This window comes from Elgaria multicarinata, chromosome 8 (genome assembly GCF_023053635.1).
Source record: "Elgaria multicarinata webbii isolate HBS135686 ecotype San Diego chromosome 8, rElgMul1.1.pri, whole genome shotgun sequence".
Taxonomy (NCBI): Eukaryota; Metazoa; Chordata; class Lepidosauria; order Squamata; family Anguidae; genus Elgaria; species Elgaria multicarinata.
This window is the reverse complement of record NC_086178.1, coordinates 41,745,990-41,768,035: the sequence shown is the minus strand read 5'-3', so window position 1 is coordinate 41,768,035 and position 22,046 is coordinate 41,745,990. Positions and strand designations below refer to the sequence as shown.

The 22,046-nt window shown below is 41.1% G+C and overlaps 1 protein-coding gene across 2 annotated transcripts in view; it reads right to left on the bottom strand.

Moving 5' to 3' along the window:
• EPHA4 (EPH receptor A4) overlaps positions 1-22,046 on the bottom strand; it is a 170,171-nt gene that overhangs the window by 62,316 nt on the left and 85,809 nt on the right. For both annotated transcript variants that reach the window (XM_063132227.1, XM_063132228.1), the window contains exon 5: positions 14,009-14,347. In XM_063132227.1, coding sequence (XP_062988297.1) covers positions 14,009-14,347 — 339 coding nt within the window. The remainder of the gene's footprint in view (positions 1-14,008; positions 14,348-22,046) is intronic.

Sequence of the window (22,046 nt, the reverse complement as noted above, 5' to 3'; positions counted from 1 at the left end):
AATTGCAGCCTTTCACATTTTCAACAGAACATAGCAGCAAAAAGAAAAAGGATGGAAGTATGTTGCTGAAAATATGTCCTGCTGAGCAAGTAAAAAATACTACAGACAGCCCAGCAACCCTGCTGTCCCATAAAGGTTTCCCCTAACTGTCTTACTCCCTGTTTATTCTGAGAGAGAAAATGGGAAGCAATTCAGAACACAGAAAGTTATATAAGAGTGCACACAGCATCTTGAAGCACAGGAGACTTGAGTTATGGCTATTCATTTTTAGTGGTGAGCTAGGGATGGAAAACCTATTTAGCTCAGAATTTATCCCAGACCTTATCCCAGGCCATATACTATAAGTGCAGAGGGCTACGGCCAATTGCAAAAAGGTAATTGCAATTTGCAGCAGAAATGCAACCTAGAGAAAGTTATTTACACCCAAGTCCCATTGAAATAAATGGAAAAACAAGTTCCATACTTTTCAACAGAAATCAGCTTTGTCCAGATTTCTATCTAAAACTTGGCATAACCTATTTTTGTGGTTAGTGATATTAGTCTGGAAATACCATATTTTAAAATAAATAAATAATCCATTAACTTGAGATCAATTCACACTGATTAAGACTCAACAAAGAAAGATTTCCTGGAAGTAGCCAATGTTCAACAGACTCTACTGCCTTCCAAGTTTCGTCATGTTAGATATTGCTGGCCCAAAATATGTTAGCAGGAAGTTTTCATCTCAGGTTCAATGTATGCAAACTACCAGGTGCTGACTGATTTCTGATCCTCATTAACCCGTTTCACACACCACAACAACCTAGGATTTAAAAACTTTATGTGGCTGTGAATGAGCAGAAGCAAGCGTGCATCCTGGTTCCTGCCTGCCTGCTCCAGCTGTGATAAACTTCCTAGGGATGCTCTGTTGCTGGGTTGTTTATTGTGACATCCAAACCCAGGCCTTGGGTTGTTGGGGACAAACAACCCAGACTTTGAACTCATGGGTAGCAGTGACATGAAAATCAGGTAATTGACTGAAAAGGTCATTGTGTGTTGCAAGAAAAATGACTACGCATGTACTCATAAAAGATTTGAAGAAGATATCAACTGTTTCATAGTTTGAAAGCCACTGAGTTTTTCAGCACCACTGAGGACCAGAAACTGACATTTCTTTTAGTTAAAAAATGATATACAGGATTCTAACATTGCATTCACCAGCTGAGAAGTCTTAATATACTTTATGTAAAGATACGTTTATGCCTAACTTTATCAGCTTGCTCAAAACTGAATGTGCACTACACAAAACACACTTCATAAATTAAGGGAACCAATCTTCATAATTTATTAAATTCAGTCTCTGCTGTTTTGCATATTCTGTGAACATAGTTATTTTGTGAATATGGTCATATGTAGGTTAAAAATAACATCTACAAAAACATTCTGCATGGTGTCGCTATTTCTGTCCTTGCCATCTTTTCTTACAGAGGTAGCCAGGGACGTACCAAATAGGATGATGTGAAAAGAGAAATGGATTTTTACTCCTGAAAAGATGAAACTAAGAGAATTTAATATAAAATGGCAAAGTGTATTTAATCCTGCTTTGTTTCTCCCGCACCCCTCTAAAACCATCCCTTATAACAACATCCTGTAGTGAAACATATTATTACAGTGCACCGAAAAGCTTTAAAGGCAAACGTGTGTGTGTGTGTGTGTGTGCGTGTGTGTGTGCGTGTGTGTGTGCGTTTTGCACAGGACTTTTTCCATATGGAGCATTCTGAACTAATAATGGCCAAAAGGCATAAAATATGTACACATGGCCTGGTTTGCTATTTTTTTCCTTTCTAGACCGTACGCAGGAGAGAGGTATGAAAACACTATAAATGTCTGATAGTGATTAAGAGATTCCACCCCCACACCCCCTGCTTTACAAGAACTCTGCAACCAAGTGCTCTGATGAGCAAGAAGGCTACTAAATCAGAGACATTGAAGAATGCCAGTGCTTGAATTTAGTATGGAAGGCAGATTACATTAATCTAAACAGACTGCATGAAATCTTTCAAGTGCATGCACATAGCAACCATACATTTGCATGATTTACTTGGGCAGGGGAAAACCCCACCGGAGCTATGCTATAATAATGCCCCCCCCTTAAAAACAAAAACAAAAAAGCCAACCATTCCTTTTAAGCACACACACCAAAAACACGCCCCACCCACACTCTCCACACAGCAGTTCACATACGAAGCAAAATCTGATGTGACATATCTTAGTGAAAGTAGTCGCATTCACTAGAAAGCTCAGCATTATGATGTCCGTCAAAACACTGCCACTTTGGTTACAGACCGTGGTCAGTGCACTACAGCTTTATTTGTGAGCCAGTGCAAACCTGTGGAAACTGACAATATGGCCGATTCTCAAACCACTCAGCCTGTGCAAACTATGTGCAGTTCAATAAGGCTTCTACCGGAAAGAAGACTGCAAGGTTCGCCCTCCCCATGAGGGACAGATTTTAAAACAAAGAGCTTGTTGGTCCCGGCACCCCCTAACATATAAATGTATCTGACAGTCCTTTTTTGCTTCACTTTACAGCTCAAGCTTCACAATTCAATACAGGGAAGAGAGGCTGGGCTAGCGTCCTCTTCCATGGATATAATCAGGTCAGCTTTCTACTCTGCGCCTTGAATCATGAGTCAGTGGAGCAATGCAGGGACTTAGAAGCAGGCTATGTTTATTTGTGCTACACTGCATGGCATTTTAATTAGTAACTCTGCGGATTTAAAACCTCTGAATGGACACACAGGGGCAGTTGTGTAGCATAGCTTTTGTGCTCTCACTCTTGGAAAAAAAATCCTGTTTGAGGACACCAGCAGGGGGTTAATAGAAGCTTTGATAAAGTTCTCTGAATCCTTTTATTGTTGCTCAACTGCAGACTGGACTCTGGTGTCTTTCTGGCTGCTCTCAGGAGATAACAATTAATTTTACTCAGTCGGAGAGACGGCAAGAAAATGTAGCTGCCTGCCTGAAACATTTGGAAGCTGTGAAGAACTAGGTGCAATTGCTACTGAGAAACTCATCTGGACTGGAATAGACATTAAGGACCTGACTGGTCTTTACATACCCTTCAGAGGGTGATTATGAATAAAGCTCTAGTGAAATCATGGAGACTTACCCAAAGGTAAAAATATAAAATGGAGTCAGTCAAGCAACCAGAGAGCTATTTTCTGATCTCAGATACATTACTAGATTCACCATTAGGTAGTCACACACAGTGTAACATTTTTCAAACAATAAATATACATAGAAATTGGTGCTACTCACACTTGCAAAATAATATAACCCACTTTGCTACTGAGTGACAATGAATTCCATTTCCCACAGAAAACTGTCAGATCCATATCAAAATGCAGCCAATGTGAATGTAAACATAGTAATTACCTCTTGTCACTACAGAGTGGACTACTTTCTCCTAAGTTGTTCATTGAACCCTGATGTTGGTGATTTACTAAGAGTTGTTAAAACCTTTTCTTTGCCTTGCCAACGGAGAGTCTTACCCTCTTGTTGAATACCAATTCATGGAAATGGGTGGTACGCATGCTTTGCCAAGAAGCAGGCAGTTGTTTGTATTATTTCTTTCTGCAGAAATGTAATCACTTTAAAATAATAAATTTAACCCCTCCCAGTAACAGATTTCCCGTTTTGTTTTGTGTTTGCTTTGTGTTGGCTGCGGGTATGCACATTCTTAATAGCATGTCTAATGCACATGAACAAGTTTGGTTGCCAAAGGGAAAAAGGCAGATATTTCCTACCACAGTATACTATTTAGACACATAATTAAATGACCATGGGAAGGAATTCTCAGTTGATCAGCACTGTTTATCTTTTGAGGTCCTTGCGAGATCACTTCCCAAGCACATGTGCTGGACAAATGAAAGGCATCTTTTAGCTAAGTCTAGTTTTCTGCTCTCTGGATCTCCTATCATAGTTATCGTACAAAATTTTGTGGTTTCTCAAAAATTATTTATTTGTTTTGCTTTTAAATCTCTTTGTGACACTCTATATTATTCGAATCATCAAGATTTCAAAAATATAAAAGCGGAAAGTCTCAGGTAGACAATGACAGAATGATTTCTTTTCCCCCCTTTTTCTTTCGTAATGCCTGCTATTCAGAACACAATTTAAAATGTTTAAAATATATCTTTATTTTAGAATGAATGAATACAGTGGGATTGGAACTTATGCAAAATGTGGGTTTCAAGACACAGATATCAATTTTCCCCTGACCGCATCTTCCAAATATTTATCCAGCTATGAATTCCCTCCCTTACAAGCTCTGAACTTCACATATTTAATTTGTAGAAATTTTCTTTTCTTTGGCACACAGAAAGGCTAAAGCAGCCTGCTGTGTCAAATGCCTGAGTTACACATCTCAGGCTTGTCTCTTGCCAACGGCTCTTCTTATCTTGGTGGATCAAGGCACAGAACAATCAGCCTTCCCATTTCCCTGTGGCTCTTGTACAAAGCTCTCCTTCAGCCACATGACCGGTTTCTTTCTGTACCTTTAAGAGGTCAAGATACAAACCACAGGAAGGAGGAGACCATGCCACATAGAAACAAACCTGCATACTTTCTGTCCATTGTTCAATTACGTCTATGTTCAAAAAAGAGTACCTTTTGGACCAAATCATCCCTATGATAGTAGCAATGACAGACATTCTTGATCGCTGTTTCACAATTATGGAATACCTTTCCCTAGAGGTTTATTACTGTCGCAGCCAGAATACTTCCTGTAAAGAGTTTAATATTTTCCAGCTTGGTCTGGTACTCAACACTCAGGGTTAAACAGGCATAAGGTAATTTCAATTTTAATATAAACTATTTTTAACTGTTTTCTTTTTTAGGGGGATTATTAATTCTTCTCTTAAAGTGTGGCTATATGCCCACCTGACCCACAAAAATTCACACCCCATCCCCACCTCTTATTTCTCTATTATCATCTTCTATTTTTCCTCTTATATTCTTATTTATCTGACTGATTTGCAATAATTTCATAGAGGCTTAAGATTGCAACAAGAGACATAATTTAATTATTAGTCTCCTCTATTCTAGTTTTCTTTCTAGTTTTTTCTAATCCACTCCATGGTATATCTATTTTTAATTTTACATTGAAATTTAAAGTATAATAGTAATTCTTCATTTCTATTATTTATTATTATAGATAATTAAAAATCTTAAATGGCTAATTGAAAAGGGTTTGTATTTGCCTCATACCTTTGAGAACTGTTCTTACTTGCCTCTAGCCTTTGAGAAGGGCTGGGATAGAAACTGTAGACATAAATGAACCACTTTTACAGCCTATTTTTCATTCACAAAACTGTGGGCATGGACTATGAAGATAGGGTGCTGAAACTGTAGATCAAAGGAATATTCACTTATTTCTTAAATGATCTAGAAAAGTTTCTCTTATGTCTTAAATGATCTGTGTTTGATATACTTCAGAACTGAAAGCAAGCATCTGAAAACACTATAGAAACTAATGTACATTGATGGTGCTATATAAATAATAATAATAATAATAATAATAATAATAATAATAATAATGTACTTCTGGCCCTGTCTGATGACAACTCAGCAGTGCGGGAGCCATTTCATTGTGTGCCCTTCCTGAAACAATTCATTAACACAAAGGTATGAGAAGAACCATGCTTCTTATCACACCACACTTGCCCTTTCAGACTGGGCCCATTGTGATATTTCTCTCAGCAGCATGTGGAGTCACTGTGCTGTGTCTCTTTCTTGCACTGCTCTGGTAATGTCACTGTGATACCTTCGGGTTGGCCTGGTCCCAGCGTGGTCCTAGGCAGAGTGTGTTTGCTGATCTCCCAGATCTTTTCTCTACCCTCAGAATGGAGAGAAGTGGGCTAAAAAGCACCCAATTTCTCCTCATGTTCAGTCTTATCCACCAGAGAAGGCTGGAACTATCTCCTCCTTAGGGTCCCATCCCTGTCTCATGAAAGGTTGCCAGCTTCTTTGAAGGCCTCTGAGGCTCCTTGTGGGCAGAGCTGTGTCCCTGATACTGTGGAATCGAGGCTGCGTGCCACCCTGCCACTTGTTGGCATTCCTAAGGAAATGTATAGCTCTGAAAAGAAGCCATGTACACTGCTCAGCCTGGCCTTCAGCAACAACATGCGGTCAGGGTGAGGAAGAGTTGGGTGGCCATGCACTGTCAAGAAAGCGAGGGAGAAATCCTGGACCATCAGAATTCTGCAATCATATGGAAGGAGTCCACAACAACTAAGTTTTCACAGGATCCTAAACCTGCAAGGCTACTGCTTTAAAAGAGTTTATAATGGTATTGACAACTGTTGGGGCCCATGATACACTCCATATATAGTTTTCAAAGTGTTTTATCTGCTTGGTGTGGATCTGGCCCAAGTCCTCAATTTCCAGGAATTGGGAAGAAACTACATCATGGAGTAGTACTACTCCTACATGACTGCAGATTTCTGTCCATTACAAAAGTGATGTACAGAAGACACACAATACAGTGACTCCCATATCACAGAAATAAAGTGTAGCAAAATCAGGACAGGCCCTTAGAAGCAAAACTTCCTATAGTTACTCTGGTTCATCATTTTGGACAAAGCATCTTATTTATGTTCTCTATCAATAAACTAAGATCATCCTTGACAGACATTTGCTCCTCTTGGACCAGGCCCTTGTACAACATTTGCTTTCTCATCAAGCAACGTAACTGCCAGCCGGTAGGTGGAAACTTGTGAGTACAGGATACAGAATTCCCACAGGAACTGGATCCAGTCTTTAGATCTCAGTCCCAGCAGAAATAAGAATGACCTTGGCCCTTACTACTTTGAGAACTAAACATAATACTCATTAGTTTGACTTTGTTTCCTGTCACTGATTTCCTCACACACTAAACCAAACACTCACTCAGCAAAGGAAAGTTAAATAAGCCTATATTAGGGGGAAGAAACTCTCCCAAGCCATAAATGAAATAAATAAAGTTGTTTTCTCCTTTTGGGAAAAGAAGAAAATGACCAAATGTTGCTGTTACTTTCTGTATTTTAAAAAAAGCAGTTCAGCCTCATTTACAGTCTCAAACTACAGAGTTAGTGGGCAAAACATTGAGGTAAACAGAAGGTTACACTGACAGGTGAGGAAAAGAAGTCTAACAGTGAATTTGGATAAGCAGGCATTTGGATAACTGGGGTCCAGGTAATGAAACTTCTACTGTGGCTGGCATATGTTCATTTGCTTCACTGACAAACTAGAGAAGATGATGAATAGTTAATCAGTTAATTTTATTTTTCCATGAAAATGAAAATGTGTTTATTCGGCTACTTAAAATAATTGGCCAACTGCATTTCATTTCAAGTGTGTATGTGTGTTTATGGGTAATTAGAAAGACACAAAACAAAATGGCACTAGAAAAGAAAGGCTGACAGACCCTCAGCTTTCCTGGCCTTGGCAGTTTCTGTTATAACACTTGGAATCAAGCTAAGGGCCATCCAAAGCTCTTGATTTGCCTGCGCAACTTCCATCATTGTCAGTACAAACAGCACAAAGTGACTCAGGGCATAACATAGCAATGGATCCTCATTTGATACACATACACGATTGCACAGTTTAAATCCGACTGGCAGAACATAGAGAGCTTTATATGCATTTTCTGTGCTGTGTGGCGCAATGCGCCTGGAATTCTAATCAGCATTTGAAAGGAAGCAGGGGGTTCCGAAAATACCAAGCAAGGATTTTGTTCTCTCTTTATAAAACCTTCCCGTACTTGTGTGTTACCTGGAAGGAACCACCCTAAGTGCTTTGGTTCTTCTAATAATATGTTAAATCTTAAAAGAATAAATTGCCCTTTAGACCCCACCTCTTTCCCCCTCAACCATTGTGCCTCATCTAGGAAAATCAGAGGGTGAATCCACTTCTTTCTCCATGACACCCTTGAATATTTACTATGGTTGCCACTTGCATCAGTTTAATTTGGCGCTACTGAAATGGAACTCAAACAAATACTTAGCTAGCAGGAGAATGTGTTCATTTCAAACTTGATTGACGTTATAGATAATATCTGACAAGTCCTTAAAATTGGAGGCATATGAATATGGAGGTGCTTAAGGAATGGGAGAGGGTACGCATATATTTTTGGGAAGGGAGGACTAAGAATATGGGATGCAAGTGTGCTGCAGGTCTCAGACTCTCCAAAATGAAAGAGATTTTAGACAGGCAAACAGATGGCTCGTCACACTGATAAAGAAGAATGGGAGAGTGTGTGTGCCTCATCCAGAGTTAGATATCTTCATAATGAAGAGCCGTCTCAGACTAGAGCAGCAGTTTTAAAATACCCACAGCCATGAGCAGAGGGGAAAGCCTGTTTATTTATTTATAGGGCTTTCCCCTCCTAACTGACGTTTCCTCTACCCACTTCACCACAATGTTCGACTTAAGAGAACATTAAGCTAAAGGTAACCTAACAGGCTAACAAATTACCAAGCCGTATATATCCGCTAAAGAGGGAACAAACAAAAATTTCACAAACACACAAACCACTACACAAAATGAAGCCAAATGGAAAGAAGGAAGATAAGAGACATTTCTATTTTTAATCATAACTGTGCTGATTCTCCCCCCCCTTTGTAGCTCCATTCCCATGTGAACTCCTTTTGTTTCAGTACAGAAGCACCACTCTTACTTCAGTATGTACCCACACACAATATATATACACAAGAAGATTGAAACTGAATGGTGCTGCCAAGTTTGAGAGTTAAATACTCATTCTGCTATCCTTATGTATAAAAAGTATGCCAGTGCTCCTAATGCAAATACACACACTTACACTCTTCTTTCAGGAAAGCAAAAATTGTTTTATTTATCATGAACAGCAGCACTTTATGGAAAAATGTAGTTTTGATTTTGAACAGCTACACCATATTATCCTTTTTAGGGGTGGGGTGGTGGGTGGTGGAAGAAATACCCCTTTCAAAGAAAAATGTTTCTTTTTTGAAAGGAATATCATTTCTGCATAAAGCTTTATTTGTATTTATTTTATTTATTACTTATTTAATTAATTACATTTCTATTCCACCCAATAGCCAGACATTATTTATAAGCTGAGAGGCACAAATTATATTAAGAATGACAATGTGTTGACATAGTCAATTCAGGAACAAAAGTTGTATTTGCATATTTTCATTTAAACATTCCCTGTAAATTGCCTCAAACTGAAAAAAAATTACAAACTTTTAAGAAGTAAATAAACTAAAAAGAACAACTCACTAGTCCAGTTACATTGCACAAACTGAGTTGATAAAAAATGTCTAGGAAATAGAGTTACTAATGCACTGTCTCTACCAGTATAGTGCTGTATTTATTTTCAGTAAAGGTAGTGCCAAGTAAAGTAAACAAATGGAGGTTGCTGACTTAATGGAGGTGGCTGGATGAGATCCTATTCACTTTTACAAGTTCTGGGAATGTACTGTTGACAACATTTTCTCTCTTGCATTGCCCCCCCCTCTCTCACACAGGGCTTTTTCAGGGATAGAATAAGCAACATAAAAATATGGAAAAGCAGCCTTATACCAGATTGGACAACTCATCCATATAGCTCAGCATGGTCCACTCTGAGTAGCACTGGCTCTCTAGGGTTGCAGGAAGAGGTCTTTCACACTGACATGGTTTGCAGACATGACAGCCCATCATGGCTTAATTTACCCACAAAAGCTATCACAAGGTGCCTGGCTTGCTGTGGCTTGACATGTAGTGAGAACTCACATGGCAGAGGTTGATGGTTAGACAACCTTCAAAACAAGCCATGGTTATTTGTGGGTTATCCAATCTTCAAACAACCTCTGTTGCCTTGTTTGCATGACAGAACAAGCCTTGCCCAGCTGGGTGTCCATGGGCACCATGCAAAACTGCCACCCGTGAGTGCCTGGCACAACACAACAACTCCTGTGGGTAAAGTAAGCTATGGTAGGTTGTTAGGTCATGGGAACCAGGTCATTACCTGCTACCTGATCCTTTTAAAGCATAACCCTAAAGGGCTGCCTCTCTATAAACAAAAGATTGTAAACCATATGGCAGATAGTATTGTTTTGTTTTATTCTGTACAGTGCCATGAAAATTGATGGTACTTTATAAATAAATAAATAAATAATAATACACTTCAAGATCAGAGCTACCTACCCATCTAATATTCCGCCAGCAAGTGCTAGGCAGAGTGGGTCAAGCATCTGAGGCTTTCAAATTAAATGCAAACTAAGCTAGATGGGCATCGGAGCCCATCTAGCTTCCTTATCTCTTGGTGGGCAGGGACAGCGATGGAGAGGCTCAAGCAGATCCTCGTCTCTGCTTGCCCTTCCCTTCCCTCCCCCTGTCCTGACCCTCTTTGTGGTAGCAATAGTGACCTTGGAAGAGGAGATGTCATGGAGTTGCAGTGGCGGCTGTGGTGGGGGTAGGGGAAGACCCTAGTCAAATTTCGCCTCCTGTGGTCACAGGTGACTTTACAACCTCAGCAGAAGGGAGAATCTGCAATATCCCTGAGACATCCTCCCCTATGTTAAATGAATGAACTTGGGATCTTCTGCATGTGATGCATGTGCTCCATCACCAAGCTATGGCCCTTCTTTCTAGTCTTCATGCACCTGGAACTGAACCCTTAATGCCAGGCAGAGATCAGAGCACACCTATGATAAGCGCTTCTCTACATTAAGCAAAAAATCCCACAGGCTTTCTTCTTCCGGAGTCCTTCTGGATTTACTTTAGATGGCAAATACATGATTTGGAATTGAAAAATTCCCCTCTTGGCAATGCTCTATATGTTCAGTTGAAAACTCCAAATTGGGCACATTTGGGAATTTGAGAAAAAAGCTGTGGGCACCACACAAAATGGCTCCCATGGTGGAGACCTAGCTAGACAAAAGTGAGCTCAAGAGGCAGAGAAATAGCAAGACTAGAGGCTGGCAGGGAGGAAGAAACAGGAAGGACAGGTGAGAGAAAGAACAAGGATAGAGGCTAGAAAGAGAATGAAGACTGCCCTAACATTTTCCAAAAAATTTTCTTAAAACATTTTTAAGGGTGGGGAGAGCTTTGTGGGTATCATTGGGGACCCTGTTAATGCAACCACCTTTCAGGACAGGTTGAACACCACTCAACCTGCTGTTCAACCTGAGCCACCCTCTAATACAGGGGTGGGCAATGGTAGGAGGTCCGAGGGCTGTTTTTGCCCCCGAAAACTCCCAACCAGTACCATTTTAAAAACAAATCCCTCCCTCCCTCCGTCCTTCCCCTTCAGTTCTCCTGCTGACTCTGGCAGGTATCCCAGGGGACTTGACGGCAGAATCCATCTTGTCTCCCACCAAGGCCTCCTCCCATGATGAGTTGAGCAGTCACTGAGTCAGACCACTGGACCATCTAAGCCCCAAACTGTCAACACTGACTGGCAGCGTTTCACCTGGAGAAACTGGGGACTGAACTTGGGACCTTCTGCACGCAAAGCGGGTGCTCTTACCACTGAGCGATAGCCTAGGCCGGATCTACACTACTGCTTTAAAGTGCTATAAAACTGTTATAAAGTGCTTTAAAGCAATAGTGTAGATCCGGCCCTAGTTGGTTGGCATAGCGTTGCTTTGCTCTGCACTTATACTTCCAAACCCACTACTTGGTGGTTGATTCCGATCAATTTAAATGTTTACATAAACACTTCACATACAATAAATACAAATTTTTAATATCAGCCAACTTCTGTGTTATCAAATTTCACTCTTATGAGATGTCGGGCTTTGTTGGTTTCATTTATTTTCAGTGACAGCTGTGGTTGTAAAACAGAGGGCAAATGAAATTTCATATAAGATGAGCAAATCTAACACAACTTTTTGCCATAACAGTGTTTATTCTGATGCACTTTGTGAGAGCTACTGGCCAAGAATACATGATGATCCATCAACACATTTATGTCTGCAAATCTTGGAATTGTAACATGTCTCTATTGTAGGGGTAGGCAATCTGGACTATAACCACCATCAGCCTCAGTCATGTGATTATGGGAGTCGTAGTCCAGAACATCTGGAGGGCATCAGGTGTCTTACTCCTGCTCTATTGCTGTGCATGGCTTGTGAAGTATCTATTTTTCATCACCAGTATCAATAATTTTAAGAACCAACATCTGTTAAATCCTACAGAGCAAATCAAACTCTAGTGAAGAAATAAACCAGGTCTATCAGGGAAAAAAAACCCTACCCAAAATCAAGTTCATCTCTCCATGATAGAAGAAAAGAATATAAATTAATAACATAAATGGCCACAAGCTCATATGAAATCATTTCAATGATAATTATTTGAAGTGCATTTTTTTCCCTTATACACGGCTATTGTAACCAAATCTTGCTTGGTACAGACAACTGAAAAAATTCAGTTAACCATTCTGTGATATTGTATCAGAAGCTTAGCTTAAATGCCAAACATTGCAATTCTAGATCTTGGGAAAATGCCAAGGCTGACTTATCTATATTCTTTGCTCCCTGGTGGCTATTTTACTTTTCTCCCATATGGCATTGAGAAGAAGCAAGTTCATGGCTGAACAGCATTCTGGCTCAAGGATTAAGATGACTGCCCAAGGAAGAGAGTGATACACTTAGGTTGTGTTCGCATCCAGGTTTTCTTCTTCTGGAGTCTTTCCGGGTTTACAATGGGTTCATTTAGATGGCAACTACAAGATTTGGAATTGGAAACCTCCCCTCTCGGCAATGCTCTACATATCCAATGAAACCGTACCATCTAGTGGCTGTATTATAGTGCAATGTCGGCTTTACATACTGTGGCTATCCCGTGATAATTTTAGATGCTGAATTTTCTCTTATCTTTTTAAAAGTGAGATTAAGGGGGAAAAACATGAGAGATATCCTGGAAGTTGACGACGTCGTGTAAAGGACCATGCTTGGCCAATCACAAGCATGCAATAAAGCACTTATATACAGAAGTTCTTAGGAAAAGGAAGCCCTTCCTATGTGAAATGAGTTGTGGTATTCTCTTGAATTAGTACATGGAATCAAGTCTATGCCCAAAGAGCACAACAATTGTGAGTGAGCTTCAGCAATGTCTTTTTAAAGCACAGATGGGAAAGCTCTAGTCCTTGGGCCAATTTGGTCTGGCCTATGGGGCCTCCACCCTCCAAGCTACACCCCCTCCAAGCACCACCCCTACAGGTCAAGCAGTGAGAGGAATCACCACTGTTAGCTTTCCTGTGGGCCACTACCCACTGATCTGAGATAACAGCAAAGATTCCCCTAGCACACCACTCACTACCCCAATTCCAAAGGTGATCAGTGAGAGCCCCATGTCTTCACCAAAGTGGGTGAGGGAAGGTGCAGGGAAGGCAATACACTCCTCTACTTGGGTGGAGCACTCCACTACTCAGTGTGTTGGGCAATGTGGCTTTGTCTGCCCCACACCTCCCCCCTTGGGGAGGACGCAGGGCAGCCAAAGCTCCTAGGCCACACCTCACTCTGCCAATTTGGAGGGCAAGTGGCATGCTAAGGAAATCCCTGCTGTTACATCAGATCAATGACTGCACATAACAGTGGAGAGTGCCACACCTCCTCAGTGAGGGAGAATATGGAGCAAATGAAGCTAGGTCCCTGACTGAAGCACCAACTGGAGAATCTCCAGCCAGCGCTTCAGTTGGGGACTAAATGACATCAGTGGGCATTTCCACACCTTCTTGCCATCATGAGCATGGACACACAGCCCTGGTCCAGTCTGTGAAGGGCTGGGTGGTGGGTGATCTATCCCCCCACCCTATTAGAGTTCCTCACCCCTGCCTTAAAGTACAATTTCCTCCTACTCAAGTAATTGTGTAAAGGATAGCCACACACACACAAAAATCATTGTCTGAAATATTTCATTGCTTGAAGTTTTCTGGAATCAACTGATTAGGCAATTCAATACCATATGAAATGAGATGGAAGGTAAAGAGGAAGGGAAGAAATTGTATGTAAACTTTTACCTGCTTGGTTAGTTGTCACAGTGACAGAGACGGCCTGGTCTGGGCTAGGATTCTGCTTGGAAACTCCGTTCACTGCCCAGATTTCAAAGGTGTAGTTAGTGTGTGCCAAAAGGTCAGTAATGGAAACCCTGGTGGTTTTCAAACTATTCTGCTGAGGGCTGAAGTGTACCCCACTGCCACAGGACCGACAACGGTTCAGATCACTGGCTCCGCATCTCTTGCACACCACGTTGTACGAAACGTCTTCGCGGCCACCTTTGTTCTGAGGAGGACTCCATTCCAAGTTCACGGATGTCTCATTGACATTGGAAATCAAGTTCTCGGGGGCAGATGGAGGACCTGCAAAACAAAATCATAACCCATTTTTATTTAGTTATTAAAACATTGCCTCCAACTTTATATCATTGGGATCTCAGGGAGGTGTACAGATACAATCAAACAGTATAAAATAATAAATAATTAACATAGCTAAAAACATATGAAACTATTAACAAGCAAAAGAGCAGTAGAAAATTTAAAGCAATATAAACAATTAAAACTATGTGCAACTTTAGACCTCAAAGGCTTTTATAATCACATTTCCAAGACAAAGAAAGGCAGGAAGCCCATCTAGGGGAATATCTACACTGATGCTTATCACGGGGTCTGTTGTAGTAAATACAGCTAGTAGTTTGCACAGTCTGTATCGGTCTCAGTTTGCATGCCACAATTTTTTTAAAAGCACAGAGTGTGCAATCCTATGCTGGGAGTTGGAGGCATGTTTTCTGTTTAAACATGCATAGGATTGCATCCTAAAATACTTTAAAAATTCAAATATGCAAGCAGGGTTCTATGTGCCTGTCTCTGGTTGGTTAAGAAATTATATGAAGGGTTGGACTCGATGGCCTTGTAGGCCCCTTCCAACTCTGCTATTCTATGATTCTGTGAAAAAAATGCCTGCTCTTTGTATGCTTGCTGAAGCTGAAAGGCTTTATCCAGTGCTGTGCAGTCTCAGTCAGATCTCTGGCAATAGTACCAGTCATTTGTTCTTTCTGGGGGAAGGAAGAGGAATCCAATCCTCTCCTGCCCCTTCATCTCTCTAAATAGAGGGTTGCAATCCAAGTGCCTGGATCATATGTTTTACCTGGAAAAACATGTGCAGTGCAGGCAACGTCTGCATTCACAAGCTGCAGAATCAAAGCCCAAACATCACCATAATATCCCTTAACACAAGTGGCAGGTGATAATAAAATGTTTGCCCCAGCCTTTGCTTCAGCCATTTTCCTAAGCCCTTTTTTCAAGATGTTTTAACTGTTCACAGTGCTTCACAAGAATACTAACATGCAACTTGTTCTCCCATCTCTCACTTTGTGCACGTTCACCTTTTTTCACAATATCCTCTAGAGCAGGGGTAGGGGAACCTGAGCTCCACCAGATGTTGTGGGACTCCCAACAGCACCAGCCAGCATCACAATAGTCAGGGATGATGAGGATTGAGGTCCAACCACATCTGGAGACCAACGGGTTCTCCAGTCTGCTATAGATGCATAGATACATTTATTCCTTTTTGTAATTGGTTTTTGAACATCCCTGCCAGGCTGTCCAAAACTGTTCAAGCTTTGGTTCTGTGCAAATTCATGCTCCTACAGGAAGTTATGAATTTCTTATATGATCTAACATCCACAAAAATGCACAGATGTCAAAATGCATTAAACCATGCAGTAATTGGAGGAAGAAGCATGTGTGACTTGCAAACACGGTACAATGCAAAACTCATGAAGGACTCTGCACAGAGACATTAAGGAAAGGGGAAAAAAAGAGCACTATGCATGTTTTATGCGTTTTGACATTTCTTGTTGATGTTAAATCTTAGGAGGAATGCATAATTTCCTGCATGAACATAAGGCGCTGTTCAGCTATTAATTTCTCTCTGGGATTATACCTAGAGGGGGGTTGGGCTGAAGCACTACCTTCCCTGCTCTTCTCACTGTCAAGAGAAGTGAATGGCTACACATCTAATGAGTTCTTCTATCACAAGCTCGGGGAGATGCTCCTTCACATAAATATGGGATTTCTCGGTTAGTTGAGTATGTTTCTTTTTTTCCCCTGCGGGGAGGGACATAACAGGGCACCAGATGCAGAAGCACACTCCCAATCATGATATCAGGACAGGTCCAATGATGTCACAAAATGTGCTGGTGCTGATATGACTATGTAGCTTCCAGGAAGCCTGACGACAGCTGCTATTGCCACAATTGAGGCCTAAGTGGATACTTTTGTTCCACCAGATACACTTGGGTACCTCTTGTCTTCCTTGCTTTGCAAAAGAAGAAGTGAGGGAGACTGGAGCAGGCAGAGACCATCAGAGCCTGTTTCAGTTGGAACCCCCCCCCCCCAGGGCTAACTGTCATCTTCACCCAGTAGGAAAGAAGAAGCAAGGCAGATTGGAGCAGGCAGAGACCATCGGAGCCTGCTTCAGTTGGAAACCCCCCACCACCAACAACAGGGCTAACATCTTCACCCTGTGGGGAAGAAGAAGGAGCTGTTGATCTGCCCATCCATTGGGAGATGAGAGGACGGAGCAGGACCTTCCCACCAGCCTGAACAGTCACTTTAATTTCTTTTTCTTTTCTTAATTTCTTTTCTCCCTCTTCCCTCCCCATCCCCTTTTCCTTGTGTGTCATGTCTTTTTTAGAATGTAAGCCTGAGGGCAGGGACAGTGTTCTTTACTGATCTATTGTAAGCCACTCCGAGAGCCTTTTTGGCTGAGGTGCAGGATAAAAATACTCTAAATAGTATTTTAGAGTACAATAGTACTCTACTATTACTATAGTACAATAGAGTACAATAATACAATAGTACAATAGAGTACAATAATGGCAACAGGACAATAGTTGCCATAAATCTCTCTATCAAGGGAGGGTTTTTTCAGAAGTGGTATATGAGTATTAGTATGCATGTGTAAAAGGAAATGGAGAGCCTGAATGGTGTGTGTGTAAAAATAGAGGTGAAGGTGTTTGTACAAGCAAAAGGAAAGAAATGAGCCAAGTGTGGTGTTGTGGTCTGAGTGTTGGACTGGGAGTCGGGAGATCCGGGTTCTAGTCTCCACTCAGACATGAAAGCTCACTGGTGACTCTGAGCCAGTTGCACACTTTCAGCCCAACCTACCTCACAGGATTGTTGTTGTGAGGATAAAACAAAGAGGAGGAGGAAGAGGAGGATTATGGATGCCACCTTGGGTTCACTAGAAGAAAAAGGTGGGATATAAATGCAATAAAGAAATAAAACAATTAAAAGTGTGGGTGTATTCAAACATGAATGGTGTGTCAGTGGTGTCTCTGTGTGAGAGAAGGAAAGAGGGAGTAATGAGTGCATGTGTACAAATATGAATGGTAGGACAGTGGTATTTGTGTGTTTGAGAGAGAAAGAAGAAAAAACAGTGATGAGGAGGAGTGTGTATGCATGTGCACAAATGAAAGAGACCTACCAAGAAGTGGAAAATCTACTGAAAACATTTTACAAAACATAAAACTTCTGCAAATGATTTCAGGCTTGCACTCGTTAGGCACATATTTGCTTTCAGAACTTAACTCTTTGCTTCTGTAATGTGTGTGTGTGTGTGTGTGTGTGTGTGTGTGTGTGTGTGTAATCTCCATAGAAATCCTACAAAGTTAAGATACAGAGATTTTTTAGAAGTCTATATTGAATGGAACCTGCCTTCCAGCCTGAGAGCTGAATCTGTTTCATGGACTATAGAACATTAAGATGTTTTTGATGGAGCAAAGTCCAGTTTTATGTGGGAAAATGTGCCACAGTGAATCAAGCTCCTTAGGAGCAGAAGTCGATAATTAGTATGTAGGACAGAGCATGGTTGTGTCTAAGCGGAGAAGCAATCAAGCAGAAAACAAGGGAAGCAGATGCTTGCAGGTTGCACCACCTCCAGCATGAAAAGGAAGGTGCGGGGGAGTTAACAAATGCTAGACTGATTTTAAAGCAAAGCGAAAGGCAGCATCCAGTCTCTGACGAGCGCAGTCACCAAAGGAGCTGAGTTTTCTCTTTCGTAGGTGCCTTGGTTGCATTAGTTTCTCACTTAACCGTTGCCACACAGAAAATCCCACAAAGCAAAAACCTGTCTGAAACAGACAAGGGCCTACAGAGAGAGCAGGTGTAGCTTTTGCACAGGTGATGTGAAGCATTCTGCTGGAAGCAGCCATGTGTTTTCAAGCAGTGAACTGTAGATTCACTGGAGCTCTGAATACATGGAAGAAGATAACTCTGGGAAAACAGCCAAACTAGGATTGGGAAAATGCTAGAGAAATTGTTGTACCACAAGGCTTATGTGCTTTGGGAGTAGGCCAAATAATTGATAATGGAAGTGGTGCATCACTTCCTCCCAAAGTTGAATTCTGATAATTGTTCTCCTACAAAAGATTGGTTTACAAAATAAGGAGGTAGATTGGAATCTACTACTAGATCTGAGTAATTTGCAGAAAATCTAAAAGTGTTGCTGACTCCTATTAGTTCAAAATTGCAAATAAAACTGCAAGTGAATTATAGACATGTAGACAGATAGATGGATACATATAGATAGAGAGGTGATAGATAGAATTTACTTGTAGTTTTACTTGCAATTTTGCAAGTTTTGCTTGGAAGTCTTATTTCTTTCTCAGCCTCATACCAGTATCCTTTGTCTATAAAATATGAATATTGGTTGTCTTCAACCAGGTCTTTGTGCAGCATTGCTGTCTAGTTTTAAAGTTTGGTGTTAGATCTGTAGTAGCTGAGATGTAGATTTGTTTATTTGTATTTGCAGGCTCATGGGTAGGGCAGTGGCAGGGTATTTTCTCCTTGGGGTGGAGGACAGGTTTTTCACATACCTTTTTTAATGTAGCCAGTTGTTGAGGGATCTTCTTTCTTTCTTTTTATTTTATTTTTTAAAACACCCCTGGCATTTTCAGGAGTGCTTACTGGATGCCTACTGGAGAGGGAGAGGTCACATGATCTCCAAAGACATTCACTGAGAATTGCTGGGCTCATCCAAATGTTGAATGAAGAGTGTGTGTGTGTGTGTGTGTGTGTGTGTGTGTGTGTGTTTTAAAAACACACTAAAAATAGGAAGAAAGGCCCTCAGCATCTCGCTACTCTTAAAAAAGGTATGTGGAAATCCTGTACCCCAGGTTTCTGCCCAGCACTATACTATTACATATCAGACATGTTGTCCTTTTAAGTTGTCTAATTTTTTACAAAAAAGAAATATTGTTGGTTTATATTTCTTTTATTTTGATTTTTGGGGAATTCATTGAATAGTGAGGTATGAAGTGCCGTATCTAGAAAGTAATTATTGGCTACCACATACTGTTAAATACTAAATGACAAAGCATATCTCCTATCAAATATTGTGAACTTCTAAGTATTATTGCATGTCATCACCATAATCATAATCAAATATTAAATACCACTGCATGCCAGCTATTAAAAGCCAACTGTCAAACATCAAAGTCAATGTTCAGAAATAATTGTTATAAAAATCTGCAGTGAGTAATTTGAGAATTGTGAGAGAGGCATATTCATTTCAATGCGACCATTTTAAACCAAGGTCTTACATGTGAATCCTGAATGTTTACTTGGAAGAGATTCACACTGAATTCAGTGAATAAAGAAAGCACATTGATTTATATATTTTATGTAATTAATTTGAGTTCAAGGTGCTAAAGGCTCTTTATGGCAAGAATAGCAATAAAAAGAGTGATGCAATAATACAGACAGGGCCATGTTCATGCATTGCTAACCCATGGTTTAAGCCAATGTGCACAAGCAGGAACAAACCCAAATGAGTGCCAAGCTCCTCTTCTCATTCTTCCACCTGCATGGTGGGAGAAGGACTTTGGAAGCATTTACTTTCAGTTTTAGTAAAGCTTGGGGTTTGTCATGTTATCTGGAGTGACAAAACATGATTGACACCTAGGGCATGTTTACACCTAAGGAGGGAAGGGAGAGGATCTCGTGATATACTGATCGCGAGATGCTCCCCCTGGATTCACACACGGTGTGCGACATCCAGGGAGGAAGCAGGATGTTGCAGCTGCCATTTTTTATTTTTTGGGGAAGCAGGAGGGCCCGCTCCATCGAAAATGTAAGGTGTGCTTTTTTTAAAAAAAAAAAACAGCAACCCCAAAACCGCCCCCCATCCCCCTCCTTGCCATCCCAAGGGTGGTGAAATTGCTGCTACCCCCTCCCCTGATGGGCACAGAGCTGCAGCATGCAGTTCCATGCCCGTTTCTGGTGCTGCTCTTACTCATGAGTAAGCGGGCACCAGGCGGACAGGTGCTCACACCTTCCGCAGTCTTGGGATTTTCCTGGGACCGCAGGAAAAATCAGGATAACTGGGGAACCAGTTATCCTGGGAAAATTAAGGGGTTATCCCTGACTGCTCCAGGGATTCCCTGTATGTCATGTGGACACACAGGGATGATCCAGAGACAACCCCAGGATATGGGGCTTGTGTAGACATGCCCCTACTGTGGTCAGTTTCAAAGAAGCCTACTTCAAACAGCAGTTTCTGAAACTCGCTTGTTGAAGCTAATGATAGTAAACCATAATTCCAGGTCCCAATTACATAGGGCCTGTTCAGACAACGCTAAGCCATGGTTAGGCCACTAACCCTTTTGCAGCAAATGGTTTGAGAGCATATTTAAACCATTGTTATGTAGCCACCATGGTTAGGAATGGTTCACACAACATGCTAAGTTATAGTTCACACAACACACTAAGCCATAATGTTTAGCTCAAAATGTTCAACCACCGTGGTTTAGTGCGTCATCTGAACAAGGTCATAGAAAATTGTGGCTAACGAAGAGCTGAACTGAAAGCTTACTAAATCCTCCTCCCAGCCACACAGGAGGTTGGCAGGGGAGCGAACAAACCCAAGGATAGGTGTGGCTACTTTGTCCAGCCACCAAAAGTGTTAGAACAGATGATCTGTTGAGTTTAATAGAACTAAGACGGGTGCTTAACTGACACTAAAATAAATAGGAACTGCAAGTTTACCCCATTTTGAAGACTTGCTTTCTTTGCAAATGTTGAAATTAGGGATAGCGGGATTTTTTCATTTGGTCCTCATTTTTAAGGAAACTGATCCAATTTGCACTTCCCAGACAAAAATGTGCAGTTCTTGGCTCAATTATGTGTACAAAAATGCATATATTGAGGAACGTTGCATACAAAAAATACACACGCTAGGGAAAATGGCATATGAAAATAAGTATGATTCTTGTGTGTGCACTTTTTAAAGAATGCACACATTGATGCAGAAATGAGAAATATCTAGTGCAGGAAATCTCCCAGCTTTAAACACATAGTGCTAGTGGAAACAGCCGTTGGCACAATGGGAAACTGATGCTTGCTAGCACAACCTAAGAAACTAGTCAAAACGCTCACTTCTGGAAAGGGAAAGGTCAGTGGAGCTCCTAGGAACACAGACGCTGCCCAGGTTTAAGCCCATTTAGCCCAGTATTGTTGATACTGACTGGCAGCGACTCTCCCTACTGGAAATGCTAGGGATTGAACTTGGGTGGGACCTTCTGTATGCAAAGCACATGGTCTATCACTGAGCCATGACCACTCCCTTCTGCAAAGTTTGCTGACTTGCCCCATTCCAGAAATGAAAGTTTCAACTATTTTCTGGTAGCACTAGGCAGCACTAGCTCTTTGATGTGCTAGGTTCCCATTACGCTAGGTGTGATTCCTGGCAGTGCACCAGCACCATTACATACACTGGATGGAACAGACATTTGAGGGAATACATGTTGGCACTGATACGGAATAATAATAATAATAATAATAATAATAATAATAATAATACATAGATTGCTAAAATATATATAGATTGCTTGGCCCTTCCCTACTTGCAACAATGTAGATACAACTGTCCCTCAAAGGGCTGATAAAATTGGCAGTACAGCATTGATAGGTGGTTTTGTCCCCCTTTCTAGGCTAGCAGAAGGAAGGAAACGTGGCACTTGGCCAATAGATGTAATCCCGCTTGAAGAAAATCTACCTG